At 60.2% G+C, this 13,407-nt stretch overlaps 1 protein-coding gene across 5 annotated transcripts in view; it reads left to right on the top strand.

The window, feature by feature from the left end:
- The window catches only part of ADGRG1 (adhesion G protein-coupled receptor G1), a 36,926-nt gene extending 24,572 nt beyond the window's left edge, over nucleotides 1-12,354 (top strand). For all 5 annotated transcript variants that reach the window (XM_072826945.1, XM_072826944.1, XM_072826947.1 and 2 more), the window contains exons 2-14: nucleotides 1,712-1,808; nucleotides 2,355-2,777; nucleotides 3,314-3,446; nucleotides 4,022-4,169; nucleotides 4,754-4,885; nucleotides 5,216-5,332; nucleotides 5,509-5,554; nucleotides 5,807-5,910; nucleotides 6,302-6,420; nucleotides 8,237-8,505; nucleotides 9,475-9,583; nucleotides 9,813-10,081; nucleotides 11,032-12,354. In XM_072826945.1, the coding sequence (XP_072683046.1) occupies nucleotides 1,745-1,808; nucleotides 2,355-2,777; nucleotides 3,314-3,446; nucleotides 4,022-4,169; nucleotides 4,754-4,885; nucleotides 5,216-5,332; nucleotides 5,509-5,554; nucleotides 5,807-5,910; nucleotides 6,302-6,420; nucleotides 8,237-8,505; nucleotides 9,475-9,583; nucleotides 9,813-10,081; nucleotides 11,032-11,162 (2,064 nt within the window). In that variant the 5' untranslated portion in view covers nucleotides 1,712-1,744 and the 3' untranslated portion in view covers nucleotides 11,163-12,354. The remainder of the gene's footprint in view (nucleotides 1-1,711; nucleotides 1,809-2,354; nucleotides 2,778-3,313; nucleotides 3,447-4,021; nucleotides 4,170-4,753; nucleotides 4,886-5,215; nucleotides 5,333-5,508; nucleotides 5,555-5,806; nucleotides 5,911-6,301; nucleotides 6,421-8,236; nucleotides 8,506-9,474; nucleotides 9,584-9,812; nucleotides 10,082-11,031) is intronic.
- Nucleotides 12,355-13,407: the final 1,053 nt, after the last annotated feature.

Raw genomic sequence — 13,407 nt, 5'->3', positions numbered from 1 at the left:
AGGAGAGGAAAGAAGTGGGTCCAGGCGGGACATATCTCTGTCTCCCGACGCTGGGTTTCCTCCTGCCAGTCTGAGGTGGCAGGACATGGTTGCAAAAAGGGCCAAAATGCTGAGAGAGGGCACAGAGTGAAACCTTAAAAATCACAACCTGGCCGGTAATGACCATTCCCTAAAACACATTCATATGGTTCTTCTAAGGAGTCTTGTGATGCCACAGAGGCAAGACAATGAGCCTGGTTGACCGATAACGGGACTGACAAGGCCCTAAGAAATTGGGGTTCCATTATGCGTGGTGGGGCATAGGGGACTGCCTCTAGTTTCAGGGGGTCAGGTTAGTTCAAGGAAGGAGACAATGAGCTCCTCCCTGGGCCCCATCCCCCATCCCTTTGATGCTACCATCAAATATTCCATCCAAAAACCACCCCTTCCTGGAAGCCCCCTTTGGCTTCCCCCAAATTTAGACTTGTGTGCACCCAGGTCTCCAGGCTTTCCTTCGCCTGGCTCGCGGCAGATGATTGCATGTGTCACCGCAGTCACCGCAGCTCCCCGTGAACGGAAGATGCCCATGTGTCTGTCTGTGCCTAGCTCAGTCACGGGGCCAGCTGGCCGTGGGGAAGCCACCAGCTCGTCCCTCTGAGCGCCGGGCATGCGGGTTTCCTGCCAGGCACCGCAGTCGGGACCAGGCAGGGAGGCCCTGGCCTCTGGAGTGATCCTGGGCATCTCACTTAACCCCTTGGGCTTCGCATCCCAGGTCTGTGGAAGGGGCAAGGGCAGGGCCCACCCGGCAGGGCTGAAGCGAGGCCGAGTGCAGGCACAGGGGTGCTGTGGGAAAGCACGGGCTGGACGACTGGTGCTCAGCTAGCGCAGGCCGCGGGGGGTCGGAAGCGCCCCCTCCCCACCCGGGCCCTACTGTCCCAGTCTCCCTGTCCCGGCGGAACGCACCTCTGCCTTTTCCCGGCTCCCCCTGGTGGTCACGACAGGGAGCACCCTCTCCCCGGCTCCCTGCAGAGGGCGCTGCCGGGCGCTGATGTTGGCTCTGCTTCCCCGACCCCTCACCCCTCCGACTGTCTGCCCAGCCTTTGTCCTGCAGCCCCCCTCCCCCCGCCCCCGCGCCCTGGGCCGGTCCGCAGGGATGGGCCAAGAGCTCCCTTCCTTGCTGAGGGGGGAACGCACCACCCTGCGCGGCCTGGGGACACAGGAGGCCCTGGCCAGTGGTGGGAAGCGAAGGAGGCTGGGGCTGACTATACAGGGAATTCTGGAAGGCTTCCGAAGGCAGTGTCCTCTGAGCTGGGTCTTGGGGATGATGATGGTGAGGTTCCTGGAGGAGGACCCGGAAAGCTCCTATTTTCCTGTGTCTCCTCGAGGCCTGGAGGGGCAGGGCCGTGGGGTGCTTCCAGGTGGTGCTGGAGTCTAGCCAGGATTGCCCCAGGGCTGCTGGGTCTACAGGGAAGGACTATTACCAGCCTTGTCTTGGGTGGTGTGCACGGGGCCATGCAGCAAGGGAGAGGAGGAGCCGGGCCTGAGCTCAGCCTGGGCGGCCGCTGCCCCCTGATGCTCAACTTTGGCAGCTCTGGGGAGACCCACGAGCTGTTCCCACACTGGCCTCCTTACCTCACGTCCCACACCCAAGCTGCACCGCCCTCCCCGTCTGCAGGGCTGGCCCGACCAGCCTGCACCTCTGGCCCCAGCTAACTCTCCTGGCCTCTTTCAGGTGCTGACTTCTCAGGTGACCTTGGGGTGGAAGATGGGTGCCCAAGTGCTGCTGCAGATGGCACTGTTCCTGCTAGGTGTGCTCCTCCTGGTTCAAGGTAAGCTATCTTGGGGATGCCCTGGGACTGTTGTGACTTAGGCTACAAAGCTCCGTGTCTAGGACAGCTGCGGGCATATCCACCAACCCCTTTGGGCAGGCACAGGACCTTAGATACAGTTTAGCTAATGTATCTTGGAGAAACAGGCACTCCTTCTTTCTGGCAGCTGTAGCCCCATAGTGCATAGCTTGGGGTGGGGAACATGGACTGGGTTTTGGCCCCACTCAGCTCTGCAGCCCAGAGCATCCTTGTGCAGTGCACAGCCTGTGCAATTGTATGGTAGGCATGGCCTTGTGAAGTACTTTATTGCTATTAAAATGTGGTTTTTTGGCCTTTGAAATTATTATTGTTCTTTTTATAATTTGAAGCTAGGAATTTGTGAGTAGGGCACATTCACATTTGTGTAGACCTTGAGGGTATAGGCCCTTGGAACGTGTGTGGGTCCCAGGCACTGGGATCCAGTATTCTGGGCCCAAGACCTGGCCCTCTCCTGCCCCCGGCTGCTCCCTGCCCCCAGAGTCCCATCTGTGGTCTTTGTCTCCTCAGGTACCCAGGGCCGGACGCCCCGTGAAGACTTCCGTTTCTGTGGCCAGAGGAACCAGACGCACAAGAGCAGCCTGCATTATAAGCAGACGTCGGAGCTGCACATCTCCGTCAAGAACTCAGAGGGAGCCCTCACGATCCATGCCCCCTTCCCCGGGGTCCTCCCAGCTCCCCAGCTCTTCCCTGAGCCCAGGGGCCTCTACCATTTCTGCCTGTACTGGAGCCGCCACGTGGGGATACTGCATCTTCGCTACGGCAAAAACGACTTCTTGCTGAGTGACCGAGCCTCTGGCCTCCTGTGCTTCCGGCACCGGGAGGAGAGCCTGGCTCAGGGACCCCCGCTGCTCGCCACCTCGGTCAGCTCCTGGTGGAGCCCCCAGAACACCAGTCTGCCCAGTGCTGCCGGCTTCACCTTCTCCTTCCACAGTAAGGCGGCCTCCAGGCGGCGGGGAGCCGCGGAACGTTGTCTGAGGAGGGGAGGGGTGTGATCCAAGCTGTGCTCCTGGAAGGGCTGTGGGAAGGTAGGGGTGAAGGCAGAGGGTCGGGGAGGTTCCATCCAGAGGGTCCTGGGAAGGTCCAGGCAGAGGAAGATGAAGCCCACCCAGGGAGGGAGCAGAGAGAGTGGGAAGACGACTGGGTGTCAGGAGCCAGAGGCCGCATGGGCCCCCCACCCCTGGCCTTCCTCACAGCCCTCCTGGGTGGGCCCTCTTGGCTCCAGGTGTGTAGGCAAAGGGGCACATGGGCAGGTGCATCCCGGCCTGCCCTGCTGGGGTTGGTGTTGCCCGAAGGTTCCCTGTGGCAGGGCCCCCCTCTGGCCGGCTTCTGGGTGACCTTGGAGGGTGCACCCCACCTCTTGGAGGCTCAGTTTCATCTGCCGTAAAACGGGAGGGTGAGATGGGAGTGGGACGGGTACAGCCTGTGGCACCTGCTCAGCAGCCTCAGGCGCTTCTCCCCTGCTCCAGATCCTCCCCAGAAGGCCTCCCACAATGCCTCGGTGGACCTGTGCGAGCTGAAAAGGGACCTCGAGCAGCTCAGCCAGCTCCTGAAGCACCCCGGGAGGACCTCGAGGAAGCCCTCATCAACCCCCGCCAGCCAGTAAGCGCGGCCCCCCCAGACCTGGATGTGGGCAGGACGGTGACCTGGGGCGGGCGGCTGGAAGGAGGCCTCTCCTGGGGCTGGAATGTTCATGTCGTCTTTCCACCTCTTCCTAGAGAGGCATCGAAATACAGCCTGGCTGGGGCAAGCCCCTGGCCTTCGTATAAACAACTATCACCACCCCCAGACAGCGCCCCCCCGCCCCCGAGCCCTCTTCCCCACTGGGAAAGGGGAACTGATGGGCCCATTGGAGGGCTCGGCACACTGAGGCCCCAAGACGGGTAGGGCTGCTCCCCAGCTGCGGAGCGAGTCCACTGAGGCAGAGCTGGGCCCGGAACCGGGTGCTCGGGGCAGCCGCCTTTCCTGTTAGCTCTGCTGGCCTAGCCCCTGCTCATCCCCCCTCGCCCACCACCATGCCAGGGCTGTGGTCTCTCTCGCCCCCTCCCTTCTGCCCCCTGCCCCTCCTTCCCCTATCTCCACCTGCCTCTTTCCTGTGTATCTGCGCGGTGTCCCCTTCTTGCTCCCTCGCCCTGTCCACCCCGACCAACCTCCCCAACCCCTTCTCCCCCTGCCAGGAGGCTGCAGACCCTGGAGTCGAGGCTGACTTCTGTGAAGTTCACAGGGGACACGCTGTCGTTCGAGGAGGATCTGGTCAACGCCACGGTGTGGAAGCTGCAGCCCACGGCCAGCCTCCAGGACCTGCGCATCCACTCCAGGCGTGAGGTCAGGAGTCAGGGGCCTGGCTGGTCGGGGCAGGAGACAGATGGGGAGGCTCCCGGGCCTCTGGGAGCCAGACGTGGGCTGACAAGGGAGGCCTCAGGCCCGGAGAGTACCCTGTTAGTGGCTGCCGCGTGGCGGAGGACCCTTCCTCACCTCGGTGGGGACAGGGAGCGGGCGGCATCAGAGCTCCTAGGCACCCCGTGTGGACAGAAGATGAACTGCGAAGTGCCTGTGCGTGCGCCTCAGTCTTGAGACCACCCCTCACATGGCCTGGTCACTGGGAGCACCCCCCCCGCCCCCCCCTCACCCTACTACCCACCCTGGGATGCTGTAAGCGGCACGGGGTTGGAGGCCAGACAGCAGGGCACCACGTGAATCTCCCTGTTTGCCCCTGTTTGCCTGTTTGCCCCTGGAGCCCTGGGTGCTAACCACAAGGCTTCCCAGCCAGCACAGGAGCCAAGCAAGGGAGGGCTTCCCGTAGGAGGTGCGCTTAGAGATGGCAGCATCCAGGAAGGTGTTGGAGGGGGAGCTGTGTGTAGAGGCCGGAGCCTGCCTCTGGCTGAGCCCACGGGGATTCTGGTCTACAGGAGGAACAGAGCGAGATCCAGGAATACTCGGTGCTGCTGCCCCGCACGCTCTTCCAGAAGACCAAAGGCCGGAGAGGGGAGGCTGAAAAGAGACTCCTCCTGGTGGACTTCAGCAGCCAAGCCCTGTTCCAGGTGTGGGCCCTGGAAAAGCAGTTTCTGTCTGTGGGGAGGTGGAAGGCGGGCACGGAGCCAAGATGGGTAGGGCTCCCTGGTCCAGAAGTCAGAGCCTTTCCTTGTAAGGTCAGAACTTGGACTGTGAGGTACGAAATCTCCCCCAGAGAATGCTAAATTATGTTGTTTTCACTATGGTGTAAGTGACTACATGGGCTAGAATTGTTGCCAGGAGGAGACTCTGCATCTCAGGGCAATGTTGTCGGGGAGAGACGCCAGTCCAGAGAAGCTAGGGGACGTCTGGGCCTTTCTTCTCAGCCTTGAGCCCTCACCTCCCTTGTATGGATGTAGGACAAGAACTCCAGCCAAGTGCTGGGTGAGAAGGTCTTGGGGATCGTCGTGCAGAACACCAAAGTGGCCAACCTCTCAGAGCCCGTGGTGCTCACCTTCCAGCACCAGCCACAGCCGGTGAGTGCAAGTGAGCCTGCCAAGGAGTCACTTGTCTTTGACAAAATGACCAGCTGGCTGGGGCCCCATACAGTCAGGTCCACACGGGCTTGGGGCTGACACTGACTCCCTCAGCCCCACCCAGGAAGGAGCGGTTCCGTCAGGGGGTCCACCCTCCTCCTTTCTCGTCCCTACAGAAAAACGTGACTCTCCAGTGTGTATTCTGGGTTGAAGACCTGACATGTGAGTGTGGAGGGGTCTCTGAGCTGGGCAGGTATCAGGATGAGAACAGGGGTCCTGGACGGTGGGTGGAGGTGGGGTTAATCAGGGAGGACTTCCTGGAGGAAGGTGGGCCTTGAAGAAGGAATGATGGCAGACTAGAGATTTGCCAGGTGAAGCAAGGTTTGGAAGAGTGACACGATCATGGATTTTGGGTGGTCCAGTGGGGTCCTGAAGGACTGGGCTTGATCAGAGCCCCACGGAACCCTTCCTCAGTGAGCAGCCCAGGCAGCTGGAGCGATGCTGGGTGTGAGACCATCAGGAGGGAGACGCAGACGTCCTGCCTCTGCAACCACCTGACCTACTTTGCAGTGCTGATGGTGAGCGGCCCTCTCCCTGACCCGCAGCCATACCCCGGGCTGGGCTGGTGTGTGCCAGCTGCTTTTCACCTGCAGTCACTTGTTCTCCACACTGACCCCCAAAGTGTCTCCTGCTGCAGTCCTATTTTATAGAGAAGGAAACTGAGGCTCAGAGAGCTTAAGCCATTTACCTCAGGCCACACAGCTAGGAAGTGAGAGCTGCAGACACCCCCCTTCTGAAGAATGCACTCACGGGACCAGACTCTGCTCAGTTTGGTGGGGGTGGCCTGTAGATGCCTGAGTGCCCCCCCCCCCCACTCCCCGGGAGCACAGGTTGGCGCTTCACCTGGGGCAAACCATCAAGTGTGAGTTGGGGACACTGAGGCCAGCCCGGGCCTGTCTCATGGACCAGGTCGCCTCTGTGGAGGTAGCCGCCGTACACAAGCACTACCTGACCGTCCTGTCCTACGTGGGCTGTGTCATCTCCGCTCTGGCCTGTGTCCTCACCATCGCCGCCTACCTCTGCTCCAGGTAGGGCCTGGCAGGGTGGGTAGGGGCAGGGGGACAGGGAGGCGGGGGTGCGGGGAGGGAAAACCTTCATCCCAGGCCCCCAAGCTGGGACCCCATGGCCGTGGAGACCCACCCTGGAGACTGGCTTGGCTACCCCTGCCCCAAAAGCACGTGTGGTTTCAGGAGCCCTGGGAGGTGTGGTCTGCTGACCTGTGGGGACTGTGTTTTGCCCTCACATCTGTGGTGTTTGGATGACGTAACTCTTACAAATGTTATTACCTGCCGACGTGGAACACAGGGAGAGGTGACAAAAATCTAGATTTTTCTGTCCCTGAAGAATCCCGTGTGTCACCACTGGGGGCATATGATATACAGTGACAGTTGTGACAACGGTTAACGCTTAAGGTTCCCACGTGCTGCCCACTGTTCTAAGTGTGTTATGTGCACGAAGTAGGTTTAGTCCTCACAAGGACCCTAGGAAAGGGCTCTCAGAGGGGGTCAGTGGCCTGCCTGTGGTCACACAGCAAGGCAGTGGCAGAGGCAGGCTCACGCCCAGGTCTGCAAGGCCGCAGTTACTGAAGCTAAGCAGTGGCCGCCGTGGACAGGCACAGCCTCGAGAGTTCTGTCCAGCGCCCTGTTGTCCAGTGTCTGACTGCAGGCCTGGCCCCTGTGGCATTCCGGCTTGACAGGGCCTACTGCACCCCCACCCCAGGGGCTGTCTGTCACTCCATTTCTGTCATTGCGGTGCCTTGGGGAGGGAGGAGCCCCACGGACAGGATGAAGAGCGCCTTTATGCCTCCTCACGCCGGCTGTGTGGACGGGTCTGGATTGTCAGGGCTGGGCCTGAGGTGCACCGTGGTCAGGGCCCGGGCCCGTTTGTGTGGAGGGGAGACATTCTAAGCACCCGGAGCGTGCTCGCTGTTCTCGGGTGGAGGACAGGAGGGTGAGGCTGCGTGTCTGCGTGTGCCTAAGAGGTGGTGTTGTGTGAGCTCACAGCTGTGCACGGTGGGGCTGGAGCAGTGACAAGGGACAGCAGGCAGGCTCAGGGCACAAGCCCCCAGCACCTACCCATGCATCGCTAGAGTGTCCAGGGGCCCAGGGACAGAGAACCTTACGGACTGGAGTGTTTTACCTGTGCCTGATGCTTTACCTTGGTGGGCGGGGGGGGACGCCCTCCCACTTCACAGATGAGTGAGCTGAGGGTGAGGGGGAAGGGAGCAGCCCAGGGAGATACCTAGGGCCACGGGTGGGCATGGCTCTTGTTCCTTCTGGAACAGGTAGCAGGAGGTGGTGCTGGGCAGATCACAGGTGGGGGTGTGGGGGGCCAGGGAGGTAACGCCGGCAGTGTTTGGATACTGTCGAGTCCTGGGTGTGGGGGGTGGCGGGGCTGTGCACACACAGACTTGCAGCCCTGAAGACAGACAGACATACCCCACCCCGCCATACTCACAGCCTCACAGTCACATGGTTGTGCAGACAGACGGGCAGACACAGGACACAGTGGCACGGAGTCTCCAAAACAGCAACAAATGCGGAGTCTTTCCCCTCCAACTTTGGGAGTATCTGGCTGGTTGCAGTGGCCAGATTTGTCTTGCTTGTTGTCTGTGGCTGAATCTGTTGTTGAATATGCACACGGTGCCCAACCTGTGGGTCCTGGGCACACAGTAGGTGCTCAGGGACTAGTGGGAGATGACCTGGCTGCAGCCATAGGAACAGGAGAGGGTGTGCGTGTGTAGTCTGGGAAGGCTGCCTGGAGGAGGAGTGCTGCCCGCACCTCCCCAAGTGGGCCACCATGGTGACCCTATGCGCCCGCCGCCCCTCCCCGCCCCCACCGCAGGAGGAAGTCTCGGGATTACACCATCAAGGTGCACATGAACTTGCTGCTGGCTGTCTTCCTGCTGGATGTGAGCTTCCTGCTGAGCGAGCCGGTGGCCCTGGCCGGCTCCGAGGCTGGCTGCCGCGCCAGCGCCATCTTCCTGCACTTCTCTCTGCTCTCCTGCCTCTCCTGGATGGGCCTGGAGGGCTACAACCTCTACCGACTCGTGGTTGAGGTCTTCGGCACCTACGTCCCCGGCTACCTGCTCAAGCTGAGCATCATGGGCTGGGGTAGGTGGGCAGAGGGCGCTGGCAGGCCCCCCACGCCTGCCTCTTCTACTCGACTTCCTTTACCCATACATCCTCAGGTGTTCTTGGCCTTGGCTGGGTTAAGGACCCCTTTGGGAAGATGAAGTGCTGAGCACTGCCCCCAGAAACACACACTCTTCACATTGCTCACTTTTTAAAAGGAAGGTTTGCAGACAGCCACCATGTATGGATGTGCAGGTTGTGTACTGCTCAAAGGCACCCCGTTGGGGGATGAGTGGGCCGTAATCCCGTCCTCCACTCATCTAATGCACCCAGGCTGGCAGCGGCTCTGTCTGTGGATCCTCCAGCGCTTCAGATAACAGATTCTCCATAGCTCTGGTGTTTGTTCTTGGCCAAGACCACCCAGTTTACCATGGCCCAGACCTCTCAGGCCTGGAGGCCCAGGGGGCACACCACGAGTCCTTGTGGATGTTGCAGCAGCCCCCAGACTCCACATTCCCTCACCCAGCTTGCTGCTCCTCTGTGTTTCTCATCTGTCCCATTCTTGATTCACTCCATTGATTTACACAAAATCCCTTCAGAGTTGGCTCTGTGTCAAGACCTGGGTGTTTGGTGCTGGGTGACCACTTCTGGAGAGTCCTCGGTCCCCAGCTGGTGGGCAAAGTCGAGGCCCAGTGCAGAAGTCCCCTTTCCAGCTGCCCCCCACCCCCCAGTCTGTGCCCCCGTCTCCTTGTGACGTCCTGCCCCCCAGCAGGGAAGCTCAGACCTTCTCTCCAGGGATGGGGGCCCAGGGGGCCCAGGATGGTGAGGGGGAAGGGGCAAGCCAGGGCGATGGGGCTCTCTATGGGAAACCTAAACTGGAGTGGGGGAGGGGAGGGTCTGATCACGGAGGACCCTCCTGGAGGAGGGGAGGGGAGGGGAGGGGAGGGGAGGGGAGGGGAGGGCAGCCCCAGGCGGTGGGAGATGGAACTGCACGCTTGCTGCCGGCAGGCTTCCCTGTCTTCCTGGTGATGTTGGTGGCGCTGGTGGACATCAGTAACTATGGCCCCATCATCCTGGCTGTGCACAGGACTCCGGAGAGTGTCATCTACCCTTCCATGTGAGTGGCTGAGTGCGTGGGGGCGGGAACACGAGCCTGGGAGTGCGGAGCCACACTGCCACACTGACCTCGGGGCTCCTGGGCGCCAGGGCTGCTGGAGGCCTTGGCCTGGCAGGGAAGGTGGTGAAGGCGGCTCCCCGGCCCTCGGGGCCCCTGTGACACACACCCACAGCCCAGAAGCACGGCGCCAGCCCTGTCACCCCCTGAGCCCTCATGTCTTTGCTGTCAGGTGCTGGATCCGGGACTCCCTGGTCAGCCATGTCACCAACCTGGGCCTCTTCAGCCTGGTGTTTCTGTTCAACATGGCCATGCTGGGCACCATGGTGGTGCAGATCCTGCGGCTGCGCCCGCATGCTCACAAGTGGCCCCACGTGCTCACGCTGCTGGGGCTCAGCCTGGTCCTCGGTTTACCCTGGGCCTTGGTCTTCTTCTCCTTTGCTTCTGGCACCTTCCAGCTTGTGGTTCTCTACTTATTCAGCATCATCACCTCCTTCCAAGGTAGGCACAGAGAAGACCACCACCCCGGCCCCGGGTAGGGTACCCACGTGTGGAGTACGGGGCTGGGAAGATAGGGAGCCAACCCTGAAGGCTTCTCTGGGCCTCGGTCTTCCCATCTGTAAAATGGGGGCACCCAGGCCATAGTTGACAAGTCTTTATTGAGTACCTAGCACATGGAGGCCCTGTGTGAAAACTTGGGGCTGCATCTGTGAACTAAGACTTGAACTCCTCTGGGTATCAGCCTCATGGGGAGCTTGCTAGATGTGTAGACTCTGGCCATGCCAGACTTACTGAATCAGACCTGCACTGTAACAGATGCCCAGGGTGTGTGTGTGTGTGTGTGTGTGTGTGTGTCACAGGCTGCGGAGCTCTGGTCTAAGAGAGTGCTGGGCAGAGGGAGATGCAAGAGCCAAGGTCCTGAGGCTAAAACTAGGTGTGTGTTGGAAGGACAGTGAAGGGGAGCGAGGCTGAAGGGTAGCTGGGTAAGGGGCAGAGGGGAGGAGGGAAGGGGAGAGATGCAGAGGAGCTGGATCATGAGGGCTGGGGCTTGATGCCGGCAGGTCCCTCTACTGGGACCCCTCTACACCCCCTCCCCCACCAAGGACAGACAGACAGACATACACGCACACCCCTCTGTTCTGGCCGAGAGGTGCTTAAGCAGGTGTTCTGGAGCCTGAACACCACTGTTTAGCTCCTGGCTCAGTCAAGTCCACTTACCTCCCTGTGCCTCAGTTTTCTCATTTGTGAAACAGAATAGTAATGAATAGGCCTGTCCTCATGAGAATCTCGAGAGGATAAAGTGAGATGGGGCCCAGGAAATCTCAGTGTCTGGGGCACGGTGGGTGTTCCCTTGATCACATGGGTGCTGGTAGCCTGTAGGGAGGAGGGGAGGGAAGGGGCAGGGCTGCCCGCCCCCCCCGCTGAACCCCATGCCCCCTCCCTGCCCACAGGCTTCTTCATCTTCCTCTGGTACTGGTCCATGCGGCTGCAGGCCCGGGGCGGGCCCTCGCCTCTGAAAAGCAGCTCGGACAGCGCCAGGCTCCCCATCAGTTCGGGCAGCACCTCGTCCAGCCGCATCTAGGCCACCAGCCACCCGCCAGAAGCTGCCTGAGGAACCAGAGATGGGGCTTGTCCTCACCACCACCTGCCACCCCCACAGCCAGGCCTGACACTTGATGGTCAGCCAGAGACTTGAGAGGAAGGCCCAAGGACCTTGGGGTGAGGGGGCTGTTGCCTTGGCAGCCAGACGCCCAGGCTCGGCCCTTTGAATTGGCCTGTGTACTACTCGGCTCTCCGGCCCCGCTTACAAGAGGCTCAGGAGGAGGACCTGTACCCCCACTGTCCTGAGGGCTGAAGGCTGGTCTTAACTCACCACCCCTGGGCCCAGCCCTCATTGCTGAGGATGGGAGGCCACAGGCCCCAAGGTCAAGACCTAGACCTGTGAGGCCTGGCACCATCCTTGGCCCTGTGCCCCAGCCCCGGACAGAATGTGCCAGAGCTACTGTCTCTGGTGAGCTCCACGAGGGCCCTCTGCGGTCCTGTCATTTTAGCCTGAGAGTGGTACTCAGGGCACACGAGTGTGGGGCAGAGCTTTGAGCCAGAGCCCTGGAGGAGGAGAGCCCCCTGCAGCAGCAGCTCCTCTACCTCTGAGCCCAGCACCTCAGCCTCCCCAGCCGCCATCCCTCTCCAGCCCCCGATTCAGCCAATTCCAGTGCTGTATTTTGGGTTGTGGTTGCCAAGAGCTGCTTGGTGCCTGCTGTAAACCTTTATCTACTGCACGGGCCTTTGCCTGCCTTTGACTCAGGCTTAGTATAGATGTTCTGGGCTGGGCCAGGTCTGTCTGTCCATCTGGGCCTTTCTATAAGCTGCCTTGCCCTTGTTCACCACTGCCAAGCCCACCCCTCACAGGGACTGTCAGCCTCTCCCAAAGCCCTCTTGTGGCAAGAACTGTGGAGCATAGCAGGGCAAATTTGCTTCTGCCCCAGTACTGGGAAGACTGAGGTGCGTCTCCCCTGGTGACCCTGGCCTAGAGCCTAACAGGCTCCTCAGGAGCTACAGGCACGGGATTAGGGATTGCTGGAGATCCAGGAAGACTTCCTGTAGGAGGCAACATTTGATCTGGCTCTCAGCCTTAAACATGGGGAGGACTTTCTTTTTAAGCACTAGCTCATTTGTCTTTTGAATTTAAAGAAGTAGATGTTCATTGTAGAGAATTTGGAAACTATAGAAGAAAAGAAATTAAAATCAGCTGTTGTTAATACCTAACAAACTAATGTAAACGTTTGGAGCGCTTCCTTTTGTGCTTCTATTAAGAGTCATTGATACAAACCCCTTAGGCCCAATCAGGAAACACAGATGAGAGAAGGTGGCCATGTGTGAAAAAAATCAACTGCTGGAAACTTTATCCACCAGGATAGGCAGGGGATAAACGGTTCCTTGGCGTCAGTGTTGGGAAGGCAGTGGGGAATGTTGGGGTCTGTGGTGGATTGGAGATGATTAACCCGATGCCGTGGGAGCAGCAGCCACTCAGCTCCAGCCGCCCACTGCCCTGAGCAGGGATGCAGGGATGAAGGTCCATGTAGCCATACCACCCACCTTTTATGATAAATCAGGAATCGATTGTGTGGGCGCAAAATCCCTTGATTTAAAAGTCTGACTCATCCAGAAAATTCACTGGCCAAAGAAATCAGATGTGGGGACTGAATTCAGCCCTTGGATGGTCATGTGACGTACGGAACCGGTTTGTGGGCTGGAATGAAGTAGGTGGGCTGCAAGAAGCAATGATTGGACTTGCCTCCCATCACCACCTCCAGCCCAGTTCCGTCCAAGCTGCTGTGCCCGTGCCCCGTGGCTCAGGCAAGGAGGATCTGTGCGGCTCGGTTGCGAGAGGAGCGGCGTCTGAGCCCAGCTGTGTGCATCCAGGTCCACCCCAAGCTTCTGCCCAGCGCAGCCGCCTCCCTCGTCTCCTGGCTGCTCCAGGGGGATGACGGGCTGGGGGAAATGGACAGGATGGGTGCAAGGCCACCTTAGCCATGGAGAGTAGACTGGCAGTGCCCTCTGATGGGTGACTGTGGGATCCGGAGACCTGCGGGGACCTCGGCACGCGGCGCCTCCCTGTGCCCGGCTTCTCTTCCAATGCTCTCTGCTCCTCTGTCCCATTGGCTTCTGCCTCCACTTTCTGCGAGTCCTGAGGACAGAGGCAAGCCTGGCCCCCAGTGCCCTGCTTGGGCAGATTGGGTAGGGGGTCAGAGCCAGCTCCCTCCTCACAGGCCTCTCAGTCTCTGCAGGAAGGTCTCCTGGAGCGCCACACCTTGGCTAGACCTGGG

The sequence above is a fragment of the Canis lupus genome, chromosome 5 (assembly GCF_048164855.1).
Source record: "Canis lupus baileyi chromosome 5, mCanLup2.hap1, whole genome shotgun sequence".
NCBI classification, from domain to species: Eukaryota; Metazoa; Chordata; class Mammalia; order Carnivora; family Canidae; genus Canis; species Canis lupus.
Note: the sequence above shows the minus strand (reverse complement) of the source record. Positions and strands in the feature narration are given on the sequence as shown.